This window comes from Megascapheus bottae, chromosome 6 (assembly GCF_031878675.1).
Source record: "Megascapheus bottae isolate mThoBot1 chromosome 6, mThoBot2.hap1, whole genome shotgun sequence".
NCBI lineage: Eukaryota > Metazoa > Chordata > Mammalia > Rodentia > Geomyidae > Megascapheus > Megascapheus bottae.
This window is the reverse complement of record NC_143514.1, coordinates 37,103,041-37,127,970: the sequence shown is the minus strand read 5'-3', so window position 1 is coordinate 37,127,970 and position 24,930 is coordinate 37,103,041. Positions and strand designations below refer to the sequence as shown.

Sequence of the window (24,930 nt, the reverse complement as noted above, 5' to 3'; positions counted from 1 at the left end):
TAAAAATATTTGAAAACCATTTCATAATCCTAACAACTCAGAACGCTGAGATCTAAGGATTACAGTTCAAAACCAGCCAGGGCAGGAAAATATATAAGACTCTTATCTCCAATTAAAGAAGAAGAAGAAGAAGAAGAAGAAGAAGAAGAAGAAGAAGAAGAAGAAGAAGAAGAAGAAGAAGAAGAAGAAGAAGAAGCAGCAGCAGCAGCAGCAGCAGCAGCAGCAGCAGCAGCAGCAGCAGCAGCAGAGCAGCAGCAGAGCAGCAGCAGCAGCTCAAGAGACAATGAACTCACATGCGCAACACACACACAATTACAAAATATATTGAAATTTTAAACATATAGCTGGTACAGACTTCTAATCCCAGTTGTTCTGGAAGATATAGGAATATCTAAGCAGGGCTAAATAATGGTCAAGAGCTAGCCCAGGGCAAAAGCGAGATACTTTAAAAACTAAGTCATATAAAATGGACTATGAGTATATGACTCCAGTGGAAGAAGGCTAACTAACAAGCACAAAACCTTGAGTTCAAATCTCAATATAAAGCAAGGCATCAGTGGCTCATTCCTGACACTCAGAAGGCCTAGATCTGTGAAGCAAGTCTAGGCGGAAAAGTCCACAAGATTTATCTCCAAAATAATCAACAAAAAATTCTGGACTGGTGGTGTGGCTGAACTGGTAGAGGACGGAATAAACAAGTAATCATATTCTTATAATTATGTATCATATAAACAACTTTCTAACGACCAAGAATAGTGGCTTACACCTATAATCCCAAGCCCCTAGGAAAACAGATGGGTAGGACTGAGGCTCAAGGACAGCCTAAGTAAAATCATTGGTGTGATTTTATCTCAACAAACAATCTGGACACAGTGAATCATCCCAGCAATGCAGGAACTGTAGATAAGATAATCTTAGGTCAGCCTAGAACAAAAAGTATAAGACCCTATCTGAAAAACAAAAAGGCTAGGGTTGTGGCTCAAGTAGTAGAATGCCTGCCTAGCAGGCATGAGTTCAAAGACTAGTACCACCAAAATAAAAAGACTTGACTTTAAAATTTAGTTATGGTCTGGGAATATGGCTTAGTGGCAGAGTGCCTGTTCAGCATGCATGAAGCCCTGGGTTCAATTCTTCTGTACCACATAAACAGAAAAAGCCAGAAGTGGTACTGTGGCTCAAGTGGCAGAGTGCTAGCCTTGAGCAAAAGAAGCTCAGGGACAGTGCCATGCACTGAGTTTAAGTTCCAGGCCTGGCCAAAAAGAAAAGAAAATTCAACTAAGGGGAAAAAAAAAGAGTTTTTTTGTTTTGTTTTATTTTATTTGTGGGTCATGAGGCTTAAACTCTAGGGCCTACGTGCTGTGTCTCTGAGCTCTTCAGCTCAAGGCTACTGCCCTACCCATGGGCCTGGGTGTTGTCTCTGAGATCTTCAACTCAAGGCTACCACCCTACCCCTGGAGCCTCAGTGCCACTTCCTGTTTTCTAGTGGTTAGCTGGAGATAAGAATCTCACAGACTTTTGTGCCCAAGCTAGCTTTGAACTGTGACCCTCAGATCTCAGCCTCCTGAATAGCTAGGATTATACTCGTGAGCCACCTGCACCCGCACTCAGGTAGAAAAAAAAGTTTTAAGGTTAGTATAGGATTTCCCTTAGATCTCTTCAGAAAGAGGCTATGGGGAAAAAGGGGGAAATATTTATTATCAGTATCCTAAATTCAATTACAAATGAGGTAAACTTTATAAAACTCAAATAATAAGACTCATCCTGAAATTTTTAAACTCACTGTAAATAAGGAAAATTAACATAAAAAAATATTTACTAACCTTTATTTCCTAACATCACAGCAAGATGTAAAGGAGTGTTTCCTAAAATTAAAAATAAATAAATTAGAAAACAGAACATAACAAATTTTAAACATGATTTTCGTTTCTGCCAAAATTTCACAGAACAATTTTAAGCAAAAATAAACGACTGTAAAAATTACTGTACAACAATGCTGTTTATAGGATACAAATTCAAAGTCCTAGAATGCCAGGGTGTCTAAGCACCCTATACTACTCCATAGCCCCATCTAAAATTAAAAAAACAAAAAATCATTATATCTTTGAGACAGACTTAAGAACAAAAATACCACTTTGTCTCCTTTTGCAAACAATTTAAATATTAATATCCTTGAGGACAAACACAAAACAATTGTCTCAGCAAGGAAAAAAATGTACTTCTGTAGAAGAGTGCACATCAACCAAAAACCTAGCAAGCAAGCTATGTGGGCCTGTTGGCCCACATATCCCAAATGCAGCAGGCTCCTCCCCTCTGTACAAACTGGTAGAGCTCATATTCTCAACCTGCTACAAAATGATTAGCTATAAAATGGGTTTACAAAAGGTGACAATTAAAACACCTTGAAATAATATAAACAGTACACAGCAATCTCAAAACATACCCATACCCTCCGCCATTAGTAGAACAATCTGAGGTGTATCTTCCAGAATGATGTCTTAATTCCACCCTGAAACAACCAACCAAGACAAAAACCTAACATTTCAGAAATTTTTCCTTATCTTAAAACAGTTCTCCTTTTCCTTTCTTTACTTGCTGATACTGTCTTACCAAAATAAACATGTCGAAGCAGAAACTTTCTAGAAAAGGTGGTCTTCCTCAAGAGTAGTTAGGATTACATGCTTGAGCCACCAGTGCCTAATTTCTCTATGTTTAAATGTTTTGCAATAAACTTTATTTTAAAATGTTACTTACAGTACTGGGGAAGGAGCCCAAGACATTGAGCATACTAGACAAGCTGTCCACTACTGAACTACCTCCTCAGCCACAAAATCATTTTCCTGATAAGAACAACTTCCACTGTCTTTTTGTGCCAATCCTGGGACTTGAACTCCGGACCCAGGCAGTCTTTTGAGCCAGAGCACCACTTCTAACTTTTCCTAGGTATGTGGTACTGAGGAATCTACACTCCTGGCCCCTCATTTTTTCTTTTATTTACAAGTTGTCAAGTTTTCCTTTGTAATTGTCCACTTGACATCTACCTTAAAAGAACATTGTAGTAAGCATACATTATTGTGGAGAAATCAAAAGTTCTTAACATTGCTGCTTTAAAAGTAATGACTTTTTTATTTCCTGGCTGCTTTTCAGATTTAAGTTTTTAATTTTCAGCCAAATGACTCTGATGTAGATTTAATTCTTTATTCTACTTAGGTTGGACATCTTGAATTCTGAATCAAAACCTTTCAAGAATTTTGGGAAATTCTCAACAATTCTCTTTTTAAATATTTAGTCCCTTTCTGACTCTTCTCTCCTGGGATTTATTCAATAGAAAACTTTTCTTCCCCTCTGCACTGTTTCATTTTCTTTTCAAAAATTCTACTTTCAACATGTAGGGGAAATATAAGCACAACTACAGAGACATAAAAACTTATGACTCGATAGACATGTTTTATTACTTTGATTAATACATATCTATGGTATACAAACCCTTAGCCTAATTTTGATTATGTTCTAAAAACTAAGTGCCTGTGATTGTACATAGAGAATCACTTCTTGAATACTTGTTTGTTAAACACGTCATTTGAAATATGATGTAAAATCAATGTTAATAAATTCTTTAATAAAAAAATTCTACTTTCAGACTCTAGTGGTAGAGTGCTTGCCTAGCACACACAAAGATCTGGGTTTGATTCCTCAGTACCACATATATTGAAAAAAGCTGGAAGTGGTGTTGTAGCTAAAGTGATAGAGTACTAGCCTTGAGAAAGCCCAAGGACAGTGCTCAGGCCTTTAGTTCAAGCTCCAGGACTGGCAAAAAAAAAAAATTCTACTTCCTTTCTGTCTTTCATTAAGCAATCAATACTTTCTTCAGATCTACATCATGGATCATGAATTCTGTCTTCTGTGACATCTAAACTGCTAAGCACTTCATTTAGTTCTTTTTTTTAAACAGTGAAATAAAAAAAAATCTCATTTCCATTTCTTGGAGTTCATTTCAATAAGCACCATTGTATATGATCATGTACACATAACTATTAAGCCTTTGTGATCCTCTCCTAAAAATATCCTTCTTTAACAAAAGGCGCATGGTATCCTTAATATGTGGCTATTAGATCCAAACAGTACAAGAGCGAGGACTCAATATTTGCATACCCAATGCTATGAACATGGTACTGGAAATATAAACACAACTACATAGACATAAAAACTTATAACTCTATAGACATAATGTTTTATTACATAGATTAATATGTATCTATGACATACAAATCCTCAGCCTAATTTTGATTATGTTCTAAAATTTAAGTGCCAATGATTATATATAGAGATTCCCTTCTTGAATACTTATTTATTAAACATGTCATTTGAAATATGATAAAAAAAATCAATGCTAATAAATTTTTAATAAAAAATAGAAAATTTAAAAAATATCCTTGTTTGTTCTCACTGTGTGAATATTTTTATTGTTGGGATAATTTATAGACAGGTTAGTTACATTCATCAGGAAGTGCATTACTTCCACACACTGATACCTCTTCTCACGTTTTTGTCCCATTTCTATCCCCCCATCCCCTCCCAATCATCTTGTTTTCCCCCTTCCCTTTCCTAGTTCAATCTTTATTTAGTTCTTGATTTCAGTTACTACATTTATCCATTTGAGAATTTAAATCTGGATCTTTTGTATTTAATCCTTATCATTTCCAAGTCTTTTTTTGGGGGGGGGGGGGTGGGTCATACTTGAACTTGGCCTGAGTGCTGTCCCTAAGCTCTTCAGCTCAAGGCTACCACCCTACCCTTGAGCCAAGCCCCACTTCCAGCTTTCCAAAGGTTAACTGGATATTAAGAGTCTCAGGTAGCTAGGATTACAGGCAGCTAGGATTACAGGCATGAGCCACTGCACCTGGATCCAATTCTTTAATACAACATTCTGCTTGTCTTTTATTCCTCAAGAGCACTGTAAATTTTTATTTACTGTCCCCCTTATTAACAATTACAATGAATAAGTCCTGAAAGGTCTGTTTCTTTTTAGTTGCTCCCTAGTTCCCATACAGGTTATCATTTCCTCATAGTCCTAGTTATCTTTAACTATATATGTAGGACATGTTATTTAATTCACTATATAAAAAACTTGAAGCCTAAGAAACAAATCTTCCAGAGATCTGTTTGTGCCAGTCCTGAGTCTTTAACTAAAGGCCTTGCTTGTTGTCCCTGAGCTTTTTTGTTCAAGTAGCACTTTATCATCACTTAAGTAACTGCTCAAATTCTGGACTCTGCTGATTAATGGTGATAAGTCTCATGGACTTTCCTGGCTGGGCTGGCTTGGAACCAGGATCCTCAGATCTCAGCCTCCTGAGCAGCCAAGGTTAAGATTACATGTATAAACTACCAGCACATGGATGATTTTCATTATTTCTGATATGTGGGTTAGGGCACTAAACTAAACTGACTTCTGGATTACCTATTCTAGGGTTTGTTTGTTTTCCTAGGTCTCAGAAATGACTCAAGGCTGTAGTCCAGTCTGTACCAGTTTATTAGCCTTCAGATCATACTTATTCTCATGCTTTAGCTCTTCAAGCTTATAATACACTAAGAGTAGTGTGTGAGATACCCTTCAGAGACAGTCCCTACCCTCATCTCCTGTCCTCAGCAAGGCTGTCAAAAGTGCTCTCAGTCTCTTAACCACTGAAGCAAAATAACCTTAAAAAACTAGGCTCACAACTTCTGCCATGTTGGCCCAGTTTGTATTTAATCAGCTCCCCACTGCCATTCAAATGCAATAATCTATTCTTACTTGTTCCTACTGAAAACTGGTCTTAATTATCTAGTCCACCATTATAAGAAGCAAAAATACCACTTTGATTTTATTTGTACTATTTTGCTTTCTATTTTTAATACTCAATGCGTAAAGACAATTCATAAGCAAGCATGACTATATTTTCTATTAAAATGTAAAGACTTGAAGTTAAATCCCAGCCACACATCACCACACAAAAGAATATAATCCAGGGGCCGGAAGTTTGGCCTGGTGGTTAAAGTGCTTGCCTAGCATGCACGAAGACCTGGGTTCGATTCCTGGGTACCACATACATAGAAAAAAGCCAGAAGTGGTGCTGAGGCTCAAGTGGTAGAGCTCTAACCTTGAGAAAGTCCAAGGACAGTGCTCAGGCCCTGAGCTCAAGCCCTGGACTGGCAAAAAAAAAAAAAAAAAAGAATATAATCCAAAACATTTACTACAAAGATGATAAATACCACATTGTGCTAAGTCAATATTTCAAATGACAAAATAATATAATCAACATCATTATCACCTTGCTAAACTATTCAGGAACTGCTCTACCAACCAAGTTAAGAAACCCAATGTTCTAATGTCCTATATACCTCCAGCTATTATTATCCCCTGAGTTTCTATGTCTTCAACCAAAAGCTAAGCTAACATACTGGTTTTATTCATTTTAAAGTAGACCAAACCCATATGGATTAAATTTTTTTTAAATGTCTAGTATCACAAAAGGAAAAAATAACAAATATTATATACACTATACACTGTCACTAGTACATAAATTAGTTCAAGAACTATGGAAAACAGTAAGAACATTTCTAAAAGCTGAAAATAGAAATATCATATAATCCAGCATCCTCTTTTCAAGGAACTGAAATCATTCTATCAAAGATGGATTATAGTTATAGTATAAGTCTAGCCAAAGAAAAACTCAATACCCAATCTAAACAAACTAAATCATAAGGGCTAGTTGCATGGCTAAAGTAGTAAAGACTTAAATGGTAAGCATTAGTTTAATCTCCAGAACAACACAAGCTAAAAAGGAAAGAAAGGAAAGGAAAAAAGATAGAAATCCTGTCATTTGTAAGCAATGTGGATAGAATGGGAAGGAAAATACTGTGTTCTCACTTGTTTGTGAAAGCTATAAAATCTAACTGTCCAACACAGAAAGACAGCTCTTTCGTGTTCTCACTCATTTGTGGAAACTAAAGGGGTAGATTTCAGAGAAGCAGACAGCAGAATAGAGGCGACTAGAAGACAGGAACATAAAAAAGGGCCCAATTCAACTTACAACTAAATTTCACAACTTTTATCTTATTTGTCCTTTACTACACAGTAGAGCATCATGTATGTGTTCAATTATGGCACCAAGGGCAGACAGACATGTATCTAGCATTACCTCTTACTGTCAGGTATCTGCTTCCTACTTTGCTTGAGTTGACTACTTATACTCAGTGATAGTTAGTTCCTAACTCTAATGTCAACAAAGTAATTACTACCTCCATTTTCTGCTGTCTTTCCAGCCCACTATCCTTCTCACTTTGCTTTACTTTACACTGAACACTTATTAACAGTCACACCACATATTTGTCTGTTTATGTTCTCTCACATTAGAACACAAGCTCCACATTACAATATAAGCTCTGCTAGGAGAAACTTTTTTTCCTCTTTTTATTTATTTATTTTTCATTGTTGGGATAATGTATAGAGGAGTTACAGTTACGTTCACCAGGTAGTAGGTGTATTATTTCTCACACAACTTATTTCTCATGTTTTGTCCCCATTTCCCTCCCCCTACCTCTCCCAATCATCTTGTTTCCCCCCTTCCCTTCCCTATTTCAAATAAACAAATAAACATATATACAATATACCAGGTAACAAAGTCAAATACAGTAACAATATGAGATTAACCATAAGGGAAGAAAAAAGAGAAAAGAAAAAACATAGTACATTAAGAACACCAATCACACAAGATAAAGCTCTTGTTTCCATATCCTACAGTTCTGCTCACTGTATAACCCCAGTACCTAAAATACATAACAGAAGCTCAACACGTATCCACTGAATAAATGAATCAGTGAGCCCAAAGGGAAAAAAAATTCCAAAATCAATGTCAAAAATCTATCTTTACCATGTAAGGAAAAGAAAAGGAATTCACCCTAGGACCTCTTAGTTGTCTATGAAATAAGCATAATAAGATACATCCAAGTTCAGAGCTGAGTAAAGAACAGCCTGAACTGACTCTTGCCAGGTATGGTATGAAAACTTAAAAGATGTTTTAATGGGCCCAGTGAATTAACAAAAAGTTACACAACTCTGAGCCGATGCCCTCCTACTATTCTCTGATTCAGACCCTTTGCCTTGGATTCTAGGAAAGAGAAAATTCAATGGTAAGTGTCTAGTATAGAAGGGAAACTATCACAAACAAGACATGTATTCTTATCTTTTTTTTTTTTTTTTTTTTTTGCCAGTCCTGGGCTTGAGCTCAGGGCCTGAGCACTGTCCTTGGACTTTCTCAAGGTTAGAGCTCTACCACTTGAGCCTCAGCACCACTTCTGGCTTTTTTCTATGTATGTGGTACCAAGGAATCCAACCTGGGTCTTCATGCATGCTAGGCAAGCACTTTAACCACTAGGCCAAACTCCCGGCCCGTATTCTTATCTTAAAGTGCCAAAAACTCTGGAGACCACCTAGTTCCCACTTCTGTTCTTTTCCAGAAAAGGGGTAACAATTCCAACCACAAAAAAAAAAAAAAAGCCCAGCTAAGTGTCAACCTGACCACATCTGTAAATTGGAACTGTTTTAATTATGCATACCTTCCTCAACCCCAGTACAATTCTTCCTACTTAACCTGAAGCCAATGTCTATACCCAAAATGGTGGTGGCTTCTCTCCTCCTTTGTCTGCCCCACAACATGTCTCTATTTGGGGGGGCAGGTGGCCACACCTGTGACTCCTGATTTGGGGCTAGGGTCTAAAAACCCAGTTTTAGCATGTGTACCCAAGAATTCAAATGTGCTGACTTAGAGCAGAGTAAAATAATCCTATATGTTTAGGCTTATCTAAATCTCACAAACCACTGGCTTTTGTTAAAGGATACTTATTACCAAAGGCAAGAATAAGACAGTAATATTAATTGGTATTACTGCTTTGCAAACCTTCAGAGTAAAATATTCTGCTTACGTAGATGTCTGTAAAGAAGCGGGACCTCAAATCTGGATCTGATACCAAACATAGAGATGCCATTCTAGTTTGGATAATCCTCTGGATTTCGTAAAAAAATAACAGATGTGAGCAGGTGAAATTCAATTAAACCGCACATAAAAAATCACAGAGTATACCATCAATAGTCTTCAAATTGCTAGTCTTCAAATGACATTTCAATCTTGCTCTAAAAGTGATTTCTCAGAAATAAATGATATAGAAACAGAACCATGTTGTTTGTTCACCTAGTCCCTAGCCAGTTCTCCAGGAACTGCATTCATTTTCTAATCTAGCACACTGTGTCACTTACACAGCTCTCCTCATTAAAGTGGATGTTATCAGTTGGGGGTGATGACTCACTCTCATAATACCAGAACTCTGGAGCTGAAGTTAAGAGAATTAAAAACTTAAGAGCAGCTGGGCAAAGTGGCTCATGTCTATAATCCTAGCTACTAAGGAGGCTGAGATCTGAGGATCAGATCTCAGGGGCACAAAAGGACCTGCAACTCTCATCTCCCATTAATCTCCAGAAAATGGGAAGTGGGGATTGGTTCAAGGGTAGGGTGGTAGCCTTGAGCTGAAGAGCTTAGCACAGGCCAAGTTCAAGACCCAAAACCCACAAAAAACAACAACAACAAAAAAAAACCCTCAAGACCAGCAATCTGCTCCTACCTATATCCTAGCTATTCCTGAGGCTGAGATAAGAAATGCAGATTTGAAGCCAGGCCAGGTAGGAAAGTCTATGACTTTCCATGGACCCTATTGTTCAATTAACCACCAAAAATCTGAAGCATTAAGCAAAAAACTCAAAATCAGTGCCCAGAACCCAAGTTCAAAGCTTAATACAACAACAACAAAAACAATAAAAGACCAGTCTGGACTAGGTAGCAAGTTGGAGGCCAATCTGGGAGACATAGAGGTGAAACCTTGTTTCAAAACAAAATATAAAAAGAAAAAGGAGTGACATTAACTTGGGACAGCTATACTGTCTAAAACTCGATTTTTAACAAGTCCTCCAGAATTCATCTGCCTCACTGAGGACGCCCAGATGGAACCTAATGTCATCCAATAAGTTGTCCTCTGTTGCCTGCCCTTTTATGCCAAAATTTAAGTCACAATTCTGTGTTTAAGCACCAAGGTTTCAAGTCAGTGTCTCATGCTCTCACCTATTTCCTTGCTCACAACTAACATTCTACCTGTCTCAACCTTACATTTTGCTGATTGGAGAGAAGTCTCTGGGCCAGCTTTGAGCCACAGCTTTCCAAGTCTCAGCCTGAAAAGGAGCTAATGTTCTTTTAAAGGTATCCCATCACTTAAGCACATTCCTGGTTAAAGTTATTTCAGCAGTAGCTTGGGTCAAGATTTGTTTTTGGTTTTGTTTTTGTTTTTTTTTTGGGGGGGGGCTCATGCAAGGTCTAGCTTTCAAAGGCATCTTTTCTCAAAGAGACCTATTTCACATCACTCCTTTCTGTCAACCATAATGAAAGGGTTTAGTGATGAAAGCAATGTGGACAAAAAGCCTCAAAGGGCCATGAAGGACATATTTAGAATAAACAAAAATAAACATACAGCATGTCCACTCAACAAATTAGCCTACTTCCTTAATTCTCAAATGCACAATTTTTTCTTTCGAAAATTAAAACTGCTAGCCAGGCGTGGTGGTTCAAGCCTGTAATCCTAGCTACTCAGGAGGTGGAGATCTGAGGAGCATGGTTCAAAGCCAGCCCCGGCACTAAAGTCCAGTGAGACTGTTATTTCCAGTTAACCACAAGAAAACAAGAAAGAAGTGGTTCTGTGGCTCCAAGGGTAGGGCGGTAGCCTTGAGCTGAAGAGCACAGGGCACAGCACAGCACCCAGACCCAGAGTTTAAGCCCCATGACTGACAAAAAGAAAAAAGAAAAGGAAAAGAAAAATGTGTTTAACTACAGAAAAAGTTTGTTTGTACCACTCCTGGGGCTTAAACTTGGAGTCTGGGTCCTGCCCCTGACCTTTGCTCAAAGCTAATGTTATACCATTTAAGCCATATACACAGCTCCACTTCTGGGGGGGGGGGGGGTGTTTGTTTTTGTTTTTTTGTCAGTTGCGGAACTCTGGGCCTGGGCAGTCTGTGAACTTTCTCAAGGCTAGTGCTCCATTCCTTGAGCCACAGGCAATACTTCTGGCCTTTTCTGTGTATGTGGTAGATAGGACAGCAGCCTAGGCAGACAATTCAGTGATATTCTTACCTCCAATTAAGCAGAAAACACTAGAAGCGAAGGTGTGGCTCAAGTGGTAAATGAGACTGTGAGTGCAAAGCCCCAGCACCAACATGTAAAGTAACTAAATAAAAAGAAACTCTTACAACACACTGGGTCTCAATCAACAGAAATATTACAAAGAAGCTGATTATAGGATTGGAAGGCCAAGCAATTTAGTTCTATTTCTATCTTTCCAACTAATACTAAGTATGTAACTTGAGTAAATATTGCCTCTTTAGGTTTCACTTTCTTCACTTTTAAAATGAGGATAAAACTACCTGCTTTGCAGGGTAGTTGTTACAAATAAATGTGACAATGTAAGTAAACTTTTAGCAAGTCACTGGCATATTCAATAAATTGTTATCTACAATAGATGTAATTATCATCATCATAATTGGCGTCATCATATTGTGGAATGAAACTATGTGATATGTGATATAATTAAATGGCTCTACTAGCCACCTGCATGTGTATATAATTGTTTTGCACCTATCATGTTATAGATACCCAAATATAAGTATTTGTTCTTGTTTGCTCTTTTATAATCTAAAAGGAAATTTATCCTTAACATCTAAATGTAGGATTCCATTCAATAAAATATCAGGAGTAAAACGATGCAATGTAATGGTGAAATTAAGAAACAATTGGGGGGTGAGAGTGTAGATAAAGCTCATACTTGTAATCTAGCTACTGAGGAGGCTGAGACTTGAGGATGGTGGTTTGAAGCCAGACCCAGGAGGTAAGTCCATGAGACTCTTACCTCCAATACACTACTCAGAAAAAGCCAGATGCTACCGTGACTCAAGTGCTAGAGAGCTATCCTTAAGCACAAAAAGGCTCAGGGACAGTGTTCTGGCATTGAGATCAAGCCCCAGAACTGGCACAAAAAAAAAGAAAGTAAAGAAGCAACTAGTTTTCCAGAATATGAGAATTATATGGGGGAAAAGAGGCACTTTTCTACAGCTATGTGAACCACTGCTTATAGTCATAAATAATAAAGGCTAAAGGAAACACAATTTAAAATATGACATTTTAGCCAGGTGCTAGTGACTCACACCTAGAATCCTATCTGCTCAAGAGGTTGAGATTTGAGGATCCCAGTTCAAAGCCAGCCTGGGCAAGAAAACTTTTCTCTCAATTAAGCATCAAAAAAGCCAAAAGTAAAACAGTGGTTGGAACAAAAGAGGTCAGCAATTGCACCAATTTCCTGAGTTTAAGCTCCAGGACAGGCAAAAAGAAAAAACAATTTTAACTTTTTTTTTTTTTTTTTGCCAGTCCTGGGCTTGAGCTCAGGGCCTGAGCACTGTCCTTGGACTTTCTCAAGGCTAGAGCTCTACCACTTGAGCTTCAGCACCACTTCCAGCTTTTTTCTACGTATATGGTACCGAGGAATTGAACCTGGGCCTTCGTGCATGCTAGGCAAGCACTCTACCACTAGGCCAAACTCCAGGCCCCGAAAAAACAATTTTAATGTGCTAAGAAGTTTCAAGTTATACAGGATCTTACTGAACAGAATTTGAATTTAAATGAATGTATCCCTAAATGTTGGTCTAAAAACAGAAAGCCATGGGCTGAGAGCGTATGTAGCCTAATAGTAGAGTGCTTGCCTCACATGACAAAGACCTGGGTTCGATTCCTTCATACCACATACACAGAAAAAGCCCAAAGTGGCACTGTGGCTCAAGTGGCAGAGCAGGAGTCTTGAGCGGACAGTGCCCAAGTCCTGAGTTCACGCCCCAGGACTAACAAAAAAAAAAAACACAAAGCCCAACAATCTAGCAAATTCAGTAAATTCAGAACTGTCAGTGATAGTCATCCATCTCATCTTTCAAAATGAGTTAATGCTCAAAAACAACTTTTAGTTTATTTTCAGCTATTTCAAGAGATTACTTTTAAAGGAAATTACCATAAGATAAAACATAGTTATTATGCAAGGCAATTTTTAAAAAATTCCTTTAACAATCGTTTCCCAAAAGTTATACTACAATTCTCATCAATAATAACAATAACATAATGAAACAAGTTAAATATATAAAACCCAGGACAGTTTTAAAGTCCTTTGAGAGCAATTTATAAGTGGTACTATTATTAATCATAATTTAAATTCAAAAAACAAATGCTGTTTCACAGAACTATAAAATCAATAGAAAAACGTGTGTGTGTGTGTGTGTGTGCTAGTCCTAGGCCTTGAATTCAGACCGGGGCATTGTTCTTTAGCTTTTTAACTCAAGGCTAGTCCTCTACCACTTGTGAAAAAGATCCACTACTTGTAGCTTCTCTGTGGTTAACAGGAGATAAGCCTCAGGGATCATCATGCCCCAGGCTGGCTTGGAACTTGGCTCTTCAGATCTCAGCCTCCAGAGTGGCTTTTACTTTTTTTGGGGGGGGGGGGCACCCTGCAGTCCTGGGGCTTCAACTCTGGGCCTGGGCATTGTCCCTGGGTTCAAGACTAGCACTCTACCACTTAAGTCACCTTAAGCCCCCTTGTTCTATGATTACTGGTGGTAAGGGATGGACTTTCCAGGCCAGGACTCATAATTCCAGTCATCAGATCTCATCCTCCTAAGTAGCTATGATTACAGGCATGAGCCACCAGCATCTAGCTTTTATTTAATTTCTGTTTTTGTCCTAATTTTACATAAGCCAAGCTACCAACAGAATGGAGCTTATTCAGTAGGCATATTTATCAATATGCTCTATGATTTTTTAGTGTCCTACAAAAACGTATACAATTTTCATGCTCATTTAAAAGCAGAGCCATCAACAGTATTTTCTAGCTACTCAACTTAAAAAATCGCCTATTTATGAAATGATAAAACTCAGCATCTGCATATTTACGTTAGTTTTCATTACCAATTTTAGCCTCTGTGCAAGGCCCTGAGTTCAATCTCCAACACCAAGAAAAATTTTAAAACACAGTCATTTTAAAATTCACTGCAGTATGTCAAATCCATCACATCACTCAGTGTAATCACTAAAAAAAAAAAAAAAACAATATCCCCAATGAAAACAACCAACACTACAGTTACTCAAGTAAACTAGGAAAATTAAGAAATCACAAGACTATTTTTAGCAAGTCATCAAACAAAACCATTTCTAATGAAGGTGGTAGAAATACAACGGGCAACGGATAAACAAAATAGCTACTGAGAAAAAATATACAACTCATAAACCAAAAAGGTTGGATTACAAGTTAACCTAAAATTTCTGACAGTCAACGATCAACAATCGTGGGTCTGTCTCAAAGATTAAAAAAAAAAAAAAGCCTCTCTCCCAGAGAGGCACTTTGAAGTGGGCAAGGAGGCACCATTCCTTCTGCGCCCACAGGAAACCATCCTCCTGACCGCTGGCATGCTGCTGCCGAAGCGGTTATGATTTATGGGCGTTCGTCGCAGAGGATGGGTAGCGGCGGCTGGCAGGGAAGGGTCTGCGGCGGCTGGAGGGGGGAGCCTGCGGTTCCCCGAGGCCTGGAGGGTAACGCCACCACTCTAGGCTCGGGGCAGGGGGGCTGGGGGTGGGTTGGAGGGGGGAGGACAGGTGGAGAGGGGCCGGCACTCCTCACCGTGATTATCCTTCTGCCCGATATTGTGCGTGCGGATGAGGGAGGACAGTCTCCTCACGTCTCCCTTGAAGACGCACTCGTGCACCGGGTAATGCGCCGGGCCGTTGCCTCCCTCGGCGACCGCGGCCTCGGGGTGGGTGGCGGCCCCGGGGGCCGGGGCGTGCGACGCGGGGGTCGTGGCGGAGTTGTGCAGCGGCGCGGCAGCGGGACCGCCGGGGGCGGGGGCCGACTTCAGCGAGAGCCGGTGGTGGTGGTTGCTGAAGATCTTGTGGCAGACCCGGCCGCCCTTGCCCACCCTGCCGCCCGCGGTGAAGGTGCCGCCCAGGGCGGCCGCCGCTTCCTCATCGCCGGGCTCCAGCAGGTCGCTCTCCTCCTCCTTGTTGGGCTTGTGGTCCCTCCGCAGGGAGCGGATCTTCTCCCCGGTCATCGCCGCCGCCGGAGGGCCGTGCGGGGATCCCGGAGGTTCACCGCGGACGGCGGGCGGAGCCGGGGCGGCGGCGACGGCTCGGGGCGCTTAGAGCGGCGTCCGGGAGCCGGGGACGCAGCATGAACTCCCGGAGCGCCCCGGGGCCCGGGACGCCCGCATCTCCCGGAGGAAGAGGCAGCGACTCCCGCCTCGGCGCCGAGGGGCGGACGCGAGCTGGCGGGGGCGGGAGGGATGAAGAGAGGGAAGAAGGGAAGGAGGGAGGGAGGGAGGGAGGGAGGAGCCGGAATGCCGCGGCCCGAGTAACCCAGAGTCCAGTCACCGTTGCCGCAGCCGCCGCCACCACGGCCTCACGGGGAAAAACAGGACACGGCCATCTTCCTTCGCTCCTCTCGCGAGAGCTCCCCTAGGAGTGGGGAAAAGGAAGAAACATCGCGATAAGTAAGCGGTTCTTTCCCCCTCCCTTCCCCTCGCGCTCCCGCCCACGCACCAGTCCGATTCCCAGGTCGCTTAGCGCCCGGCGCGTCCCGGGCTGGCAGCCGGCGTCTGGCTTTGCGGGGAGAGTCGGGCCGCGCTTGCCGTGGGCGGCTGGCAACCGCAGCCGTCTGTCGGGGGACATTCGGCGCTGTGACCCACTGCGACTTAAACCTCGGAGGCTGCGGCAGGGGAGTGCAGAATGCTGTCGCCGCACACGGGGTGTGATGTCACCGGGATGCAGGGGACACTCAACGCCACACGCGTTCTACCCTAGCACCTACACTGCGAGCCAGGCATGGAGCTACCTGGACGGACCGGAAAGGAGGTCACGCCTGGCCGCAGAGAGCAGGTGGAGGAGGAGGAAAGACCCGTCTAGGCACCAGGAGTACAGTATTTGGGCGACTGACGTCAGGAGCTGATTGCACCGAAAAAAGTGGGGGGGGGGGGAACAGGAGAGGAGGGGCAATTTTTCCTGCTGAGGTGGCAGAAAAGTCGAAATAGTAGAATTTAAGTGGATGACTTTGGAAAACGATGCGCAGGACATTCGGCAAACTCAGAGGCGGGAGGTCACGCAGATATTTGTTTGGGGGAACGTATGTGATGGATGTTCAGATGGCAAACACCGAAGTCTAACGACCACTGATCAAGTAACCAGAGCTGATGAGCCCTCAAGGAAGAGCGTGTGATCTTTTGGTGGTTCACGGGAGGTAAATCTCGGGGACTTCTATGCCAGGGCTGGCTTGGAACCACATCTCAACCTCCTGAGTACTACCAAAATTATAGGCATGAGCCACCAGCACCTGTCAAGAGTTCACACTTCTTGTGAAAAGCATAATCTTTACAATTACTGGCTGAAGAATATTCAACTTCAAAACAGAAAAGGTGCTAAATGTGTTAATTCTACAATATGGCGCAATTAAGTCTGACTCTAGAGCTACATCCAAAATTTATACTTGCCAGGTGCTGTTGACTCACACCTCAGTTCTAGCTACTCTGGAGGGCTGAGATCTGAGGATCAGAGTTCAAAGCCAACAGGGAGAGGAAAATCTCATCTCCAATTAGCTACAAGAAAACCAGAGTAGTACTGTGGCTCAAAGTGTCAGAGCACTAGCTTTCGTTGAAAGAGCTCATAGACAATGTTCAGGCCCCATGACTGACCAAAAAAAAAAAAACGGTTTATACTTTGGCCTTGTTCTGATGGCTCATTTTTATAATCTGAGCTCCTCAGGAGACTAAAATCAGTGGATCGCAGTTCAAAACCAGCCCAGAGAGGAAAATCCATGAGATTTTGATCTACAGCTAACGGCTAGAAAATAGGAAGTGGCTGTGTGGCTCAAAGTAGTCCAGCTCTAGCCTTGAGCAAAATTGCTAAAGAACAGTGTCCAGGCCCTGAGTTCAAGTTCCACAACAATCCCCACCCCCCAAATTAAAGTTTATACTTTAAATTAGATGTGGCTCTACACACCTATCATCCTAGTAGTTCAGGAGGATGGGATCTGATTGCAGCCTCAGACAGACAAGTTCCTAAGAATCTAATCTCTACCTAACAAACAAAAGAGTTGGCTCACACCTTAATCCTAGTAAGTCAAGAGGCTGAGATCTGAGACTCACAGGTTCAAAGCAAGCACAAGGAGAAAAATCCCTGTGAGACTCACCTCCAGTTAACCACTCAAAAACTGGAAGTTGGACCTGTGGCCCAAGTACTAACATTGAGCACAAAGAATCCCAGAGATAGGGCCCAGTCCTGTCCCCACAACTGAAACAACAGTGGAGCTATGGTTCAAAGTGGTAGATCACTGGCCTTCAGCAAAAATTTCCCAGGCCCTGAGTTGAAGCCCAGATGGAGATGTGGCTCCTGTTGTAGAATGTTAGCCACAGTTCAAGCTTCAAAAGCTGCTGACCTCCCTAAAAAAGATTTAGACTTCATTTTTTTTGCCAGTCCTAGGACTTGAACTCAGAGCCTGGGCACTGTCCCTGAGCTTTTGCTCAAGACTAGCACTCTACCACTTGAGCCACAGTGCCACTTTTGGCTTTCTCTGTGTATGTGGTACTGAGGAATCGAACCCAGGGCTTCATGCATGCTAGGCAAGCACTCTACCACTAAACCACATTCCAAGATCTACACTTTATTCTAAAAATAACTCCCTAAAAAAAGTTTTTTCAGGGATTTTTAAGTTGGGAATATAGCATGGTAATATTTCCCTTTCCGAGAAAAACTATACAGTTTAGGAATATATATATATAGATATATAGATATATATACCTAAAAGAGAGACATAGAAAAAGAGAACAGATTGTAAGTGAATTGCCTGTTCTTTTATTCTTCTTACCCAGTTTATATACACACACACATACAAACCAAAAATAAGCCAGGTGTTTGCAGCATACTTGTGATCACAGCATAAATAGGATTGTAATCTAAGCCTGCCAATGCAAAAGCACAGAGCCCACCTGAAAAGTAACTCAAGCAAAAAAGGGCTAGAGCATACACACATACCTCACATGGTGGAGCACCAGTTTTGTGGGAGTCAGGGCCCTGAGTTCAAGCCCCAGTAGTCAATCATTTAAAACATGAAATCCTGCTGGGTACTGGTGGCTCATATCTATAGTCTTAAGTACTCAGGAGGCTGAGATCTGAGGATTGCAGTTCAAAGCCAAACCAAGGAAATCATTAAGACTCCCATTTCAAATTAACTACCTAAAACCTGGAAGTAGAGCTCTAGCTGAAAGTAGTAGAGGATTAACCTTGAATGCAAAAGGTCAGGAACAGTGCTCAGACTCAATCCCCAAGATTGGCAACAAAAAATAAGGAAAAAAATTAATAAAATCCCACAGTATATACAATGTACCACGCCAACTGTAAACACAGTGATGATATACTAAATAAACAACCACAATTTTTACTACACTGAAGCTAGTCACAATTCATATGGGGACCCAAGAATTAGAACTCATTTGTTCATTTATAAGAAACAGTAAATCCAACTTACATAACAAAAAAGTACAGAGATAAGTCTTCAAGAATGATCTCCAAATTGCTTGTGAGTCTCATGTGACTCCTTCAGCCTAAATTGGCCTTTGGAGTGTCCTTGCCAGCCAGCGTCCCTCAAGGACACATATGGCTGCCAGCCTTGCCAATGGTCTCATGCCAACCGAGACAATACTGTTCATTCTACGTGTCCAGCAAGACACTGATTGGCTCAGGCATAAGTTCCATCAGCCAATCCCTATAAAGCATGGAATGGCACTCCTTACTCCTGGCCAATGAGGACTCCTATCTGAGTCTAAGGTGGGACTAAACGTCCTACACCAAGGCACTACTTCATAATGGGGTTTAGTTGGGAAAGATGGAAAGACAAATCCAATTTCCAGCCGCGATACTGTCGCACCTAGAAACAGACACATGGAAAGGAAGGAACCAACAGTTAGGAGAGTGTTTTATTTTGGATTAAATATAAAAAAAGGATGATCGTTAATTATATGTAAGGAGTGAATAATTTCATGTACGCTTGCGCGCGCGTTTGTGTGCGTGTGTGTGTGTGTGTGTGTGTGTGTGTGTGTGTGTGGTGTGTTTTCAGATCCTGGAGCTTGAACTTAGTGCCTGGCCATTTACTTTTTATTAAAATATTAACTACATAAAATTCAACCCCACCCTCAAGAATCTATCTGAGCTATTGAATTTACTACACAGTACTCGGGTTAGAACATTTTATTTACTGTTGGTATAGCTAAGAATACAAATTATTCTGGGCGCTGGTGGCTCATACCTGAAATCGAAGCTAATCAGCAAGCTAAGATCTGAGGATCCCAGTTTGAGGCCATTCTGGGCAGGAAAGTCTGTGAGACTTTTATCTCAAATTAATCACTGGAAAAACAGGACATGACACCTTGACCGGAAGTGGTAGAGTGCTCTAGCATTGAGTGAAAAAAGCTCAGAAACAATGCCCAAACCCTGAGTTCAAGTCCCACTCTTGATCAAAAAAAGAAAGAAAGAAAAAATCCATATTATGTTAAATTTACCTTGTCTAGTAGGGAGGAAAAAAAAAACCTTCTTATAAATAGGTATGTTTCAACTTTTAAACAGTTTTATTAAATGCTTTGTCTATTCACTGATTAGACCAGACTAAGACTGAGTTTGATCCAATGATGCAACAGTATCAGCACCAAAAAAAACTAAAATAAAATGAATAGGAAATTGTCCAAAAAGAAATGTACTGATTACCTGACTTATGAAACAGTATCTCCTCAGTACAGCATCATTATTTTTATTTCATTTTTGCCAGTCCCGGGCCTTGAGTTCATGGCCTGAGCACTGTCCTTGGGCTTTCTCGAAACTAGAGCTCTACCACTTGAGCCATAGCACCACTTCCAGCTTTTTCTATGTCTGTGCTACCGAGGAATTGAACCCCAGCCTTTGTGCATGCGAGGCAAGTACTCTACCACTAGGCCAAATTCCTGGACCAGTACATCACCTTTATAAAAGCAATTTTTTTTTAATATTTTAAAAATGAAAGAGCTGGTGGTTTACGCCTATAACCCTAGCTCCTCAGGAGGTTGAGAACTGAGGGTCATAGTTTAAAGCCAGCCTTGTCAAGATAGTCTATATGACCCTTATAGCCAGTAAACTACAATACTCAGAAAAAGCCAGAAGTGGTGCTGTGGCTGATGTGGTAAAGGATTTGCCTTGAGCAAAAGAAGCTAAGAGACAGCACTGAAGCCTAGAGTTCAAGTCCCAGGACTGGCGAAAGAAAGAGAGGGGGGAGGTGAGAGACAGGGAGAGGAAGGAAGGAAGGAAGGAAGGAAGAAAGGAAGGGACAGAGGGAAAAGGCAGGCAGGCAGTCAGGCAGGAAGGCTGAGATCTGGAAATTGCATTTTGAAGCCAGCTGGGCAGACAAATCTGAGAGACTATTAACCAACAAAATGCCAAAGGGATTGTATAGTTCAAGTGATAAGAATGCCATCTTTTAGTGGGGCAAAAAAACTCAGGAGCAGTGCTCAGGTATTGACTTCAAGTCCCAGTACCACCACACAAAAATTTTTTTGTTTTATTTTACGAAGGAAGAATGAAGTGGTAATATGGCTCAGGATGTATTGTGCTCATAAACTGACATGTTGAACTGATACCCTTTTGTACTTAAGATCTTTTTTAAAGTTTGTTTAAAAAAAGTTAAAACAGAAGCAATCATATATTTAATAATGGTATTGCACAAAACAAACTTTCTAGTTATACTTTGTAAGCTCTGAAAACCCTTCAATTAAGATAGGTTGTTACCTACTTACTCCAAAAATGGAGATCAGGAAGATCATAATTCAAAGGTAACCCAGTTGAATAAAAAGTTAACAAGGAGGGGGCTGGGAGTTTGGCCTAGTGGTAGAGTGCCTGCCTAGCATGCACGAAGACCCGGGTTCGATTCCTCAGTACCACATACATAGAAAAAGCCAGAAATGGTGCAGTGGCTCAGGGTAGAACACTAGCCTTGAGGAAAGCCCAAGGACAGTGCTCAGGCCCTGAGCTCAAGCCCAAGAGTGGCAAAAAAAAAAAAGTTAACAAGGAAATGATTGTAATTTGAACCAGCTGGCTTAGGAGAGGGGGGGAAACACATGAACCTAACAGAAAAATAACTCAAGCAAAAAAAGAGATAATAGACATAGGCAAGCTGGAAGCCTGAAAGTCATACTTCAGTACCACCATGAACAGACAAGTCTGTTTACTTTGCATACTGATACATTTCTAATGTGAGAAATATTGTGTCTACCTTGCTTTTCCTTCTGTCAAGGTTTGTATTGAAGGTATTCTTTCACATGTATGTAGAGTATGATTACCTACACTCCATAGTGGTTAACCCATGGCTCAAGAGCACTTTGAGTATAATAGATTGTCCACATCACACACAGTCCTTTGTAAAATGTAAATCACAGGGCATGTCAATCAAACATCTATAAATCCATATTTTCTCACACACTTTATTTCCATTTTTATAGGTCTCAGTATTTTTCTATTTCTACTTCCTTTCTCAGAAGCTGTGGTGGGCACTTTCCTTCCCTTTTACTGATTCTGTCCAGTGGTTATCATTGATATCATTGAATTGCTCTTAAGTCACCAGAAGGGGGAAAAAAAAAGATTCTTCGAAACAGGGGTTGACAAGGAAACCAAAGCCAATGGCTCTGGAAGTTCCTGAAGAAAGCAATTCCTCTGAGACAGATAAAACAGAGACAGATCTAAGAGGAAAGGAAGAGAATTTACCAAGAGCTTGAAAGCCATGTCAATGAGATGAAAAGAAATTAAAAAGGGACAGCATTTCTAAATGAAATTGTATTTACATCACCAATAAAGATTAGAGAAAGAGAAAACAGTAAATAAAGAGTTAAGAACAGCAAAGGTAGTTATGTGAATGACTAAATGGAATACATGGATGGATCGATGGATAGACAGATGGACAGACAGATGAATGGATGCAGGAGGGAGAGATGGTTATATATCATATATAATATATATATCTTCTTGGATCTGTTTTATTTTAAAATTAAATCACTTGGTTAAATTACTCTTAATTAGCCTAAGTATTCCCCAAGAACATCCTATCAACACAATCCAAATAGAATCTCCATCAGCAACTCTACTGACCAAATTTTTATTCAGATCTGTGTTTCACTTCCATCTGTAGCTCCTGCGTTTCTCCTCTATTCAGCCAGTCAACAAATATTGATCTTTCTACCTCTTGGGCAGCTCTGAAATCATATCATTTCTCTGGCTTTTCCAGGGTCCTGGCTTGGATTCATACTACCAGTTCAGACTTTTTCCTGTGGTTTTTATTTTTTCTAATCTGTCCCTACATTAAGAAACCACATTCACTCACCATTTGAATTGCCAGATTTATTGAATGAAAACACAAGGCACCCAGCTACTGTTGAATTTCAGGTGAACAATGAGCAAAATTTTAGTGTAAGCACATCTCAAATACTGTAAGAATGTTTATTTACAGTACTTATTCTCACGTATATACATGGTCCCTGACCAGAACTTTGCAGTGGAATGACCTTAGTAAGTGTGCAGTTAATTAATGATGGCCTGCTTTATTTAACATTATTGAGGTATACTGTGAATTATCATTTACTCCATATGTAAAAACAAACAGTGCAATCTACTAAGTAATACACACAACGTTCCTTTTTTTTAAATGACTTTGCCTCTTTGATTTATTTTCTGTCCTTTTACCTGTTTTACAGAATTAACTGCTAACTTTACCAACACTCTTCCTTGCATCTTACTTCTCAGGATTCTTGTCTTGAGCTCTCTCAGACCCTTGATTCACAGCATGTCCTCGTTTTCCTTTGTAGAAAAAAAAATAGAAGCTGTGGGAGAGTTGAGGCTGGAGGAACTGGAACTGGAAAGAGTACAGTTATGTGACACCAGTTCTGATTCTCCAACTTTCCCATTCCAGCTCTCAATTCCTTCTGACCCCCGCATTCCACTGTTACAGCTTCCAAAAATATATAGTTCATTTGGGGGTAATATTGAGAACACAGAAAATAAAAAAAAAAAGTCAGCCAGAGATTCTGCCTGTAACCTCACCATTTGAGAGACTGAGGCAAGATCACCAGTTTGAGGCCAGATCAGGGTACATAGTAAGTCCCTGTGTAAGAAGGGAAAGAAAAAGGGAAAGGAATGAAGGATGGATGGAAGGAAGGAAGAGAGGAAGGAAAGGAAGAAGAGAAAAGGAATGCAAGTACTTATTTAATTACTGAGGCCCCTCCACTTGATAAAATCTAAATATGGTTCACTGCCTGAAAGGAAGATTTGACTACATAATGACAAAAGTGTTTTGTTTGGAAAATACTGGTTGGCAGTGAGGAGCCTCATATGACAGTGCCTCCTAGATAGATTCACCATATCCCAAGTCTTGATTCTCAGGGTGACAAGTAAAAAAATATAATTTCCTGATAATGGTCCTATTTTTCAGGATGGATCTGAGATAGTCCTGGATAAAAGACTAATACGTTAACTAGGCATGGTGGGACACATCTATAAGTCAGGTGCTGAGAGACTGAGGCAAGAAAAACCAAGTTTAAGGCCAGCCTGGAATACACAGGAAGACCCTGTCTAAAAATTCAAAAGGAGACTAAGATGTCATAATGACAGCCTAAAATTAATGGTAGAGTACAATAGACTTGCTCTTTAGCACATCCTTGTAGACAAAATACCTTCAAATCCAAACAAGCAAAGGGCAACTTGGTAAATGGAATCAGAATAATCAGAGTGCATCATTTGGTTCTAATGTTGAATGACACTGTGCTGGAGCCTAATGTGAGGGATTCACAGAGCATGATTTCTGTCTCTGAGACAGATGGAGGCTTACAAGACCAGAAGCACACCAGGCCAATCCTCACAAACATCTGCTACAGGATGATCAGTGCCAACTCTTGCCTCTCTGGCTCTTTCTTTGCATTCCTTGATGAGTGATACATGCATCTGCTCATCATGTTTCCCATTAACTATACTAGAATACCCATTGCAATTATTGCCAAGTCCATTCCAGAAAGCTAATTTGTGCTTTGGGGTTATTTTTTACACCTCTATTTCTATTTATTATGGCTTATATTTCAAAAATTTCACTTTCAAATAACCCTACTTATTTCTTAGTTTTATGTTTTGGGCAGATATTTCGTCCATTGTGATATCTGTACATTGAAGACACATAAAACCAGACACTGGTGGCACATACCTACAATCCTACATACTCAGGAGGTTGAAATCTAAGGAGCACAGTAAAGTCTGTGACACTCTTATCTCCAGTTAACCACCAGTGAAGCTGTGGTTCAAAACACTAGCCTTGAGTCAAAATGCTCAGGAAGGGCTGGGAGTGTGGCCTGGTGATAGAGTGGTTGCCTAGCATGCACAAAGACCAGGGTTCAATTCCTTGGTACCACATACATAGAAAAAAGCCAGAAATGGTGCTGTGGCTCAAGTAGTAGAGCTCTAGCCTTGAGAAAGCCCAAGGACAGTGCCCAGGCCCTGAGTTCAAGGCAAAAAAAAAAAAGCTCAGAGACAGTGCTCACAACTGTAAGCCTGACTGCCAACCAGAAAATAAAAAATTTAAAAAAAATTAAAAGCCTACATAAAATTAATAGTAAAATGTTTTCAATGTCTCATCTCAGGAAGTAGATATTCAGAATGTTCCTAATGGATGTGATCTATTAATTACAATACATAACTGGATATTTTAAACTACCCTTTGGCTTGTACACATACA

The 24,930-nt window shown here is 40.6% G+C and overlaps 1 protein-coding gene across 1 annotated transcript in view; it reads right to left on the bottom strand.

The window, feature by feature from the left end:
* Ankrd13c (ankyrin repeat domain 13C) overlaps window positions 1–15,214 on the bottom strand; it is a 50,100-nt gene extending 34,886 nt beyond the window's left edge. Inside the window, exons 1-2 of the mRNA XM_090334617.1 lie at window positions 14,779–15,214; window positions 1,821–1,862 (exon numbers count right to left, since the gene is read on the bottom strand). Coding sequence (XP_090190743.1) covers window positions 1,821–1,862; window positions 14,779–15,205 — 469 coding nt within the window. The 5' untranslated portion in view covers window positions 15,206–15,214. The remainder of the gene's footprint in view (window positions 1–1,820; window positions 1,863–14,778) is intronic.
* Window positions 15,215–24,930: the final 9,716 nt, after the last annotated feature.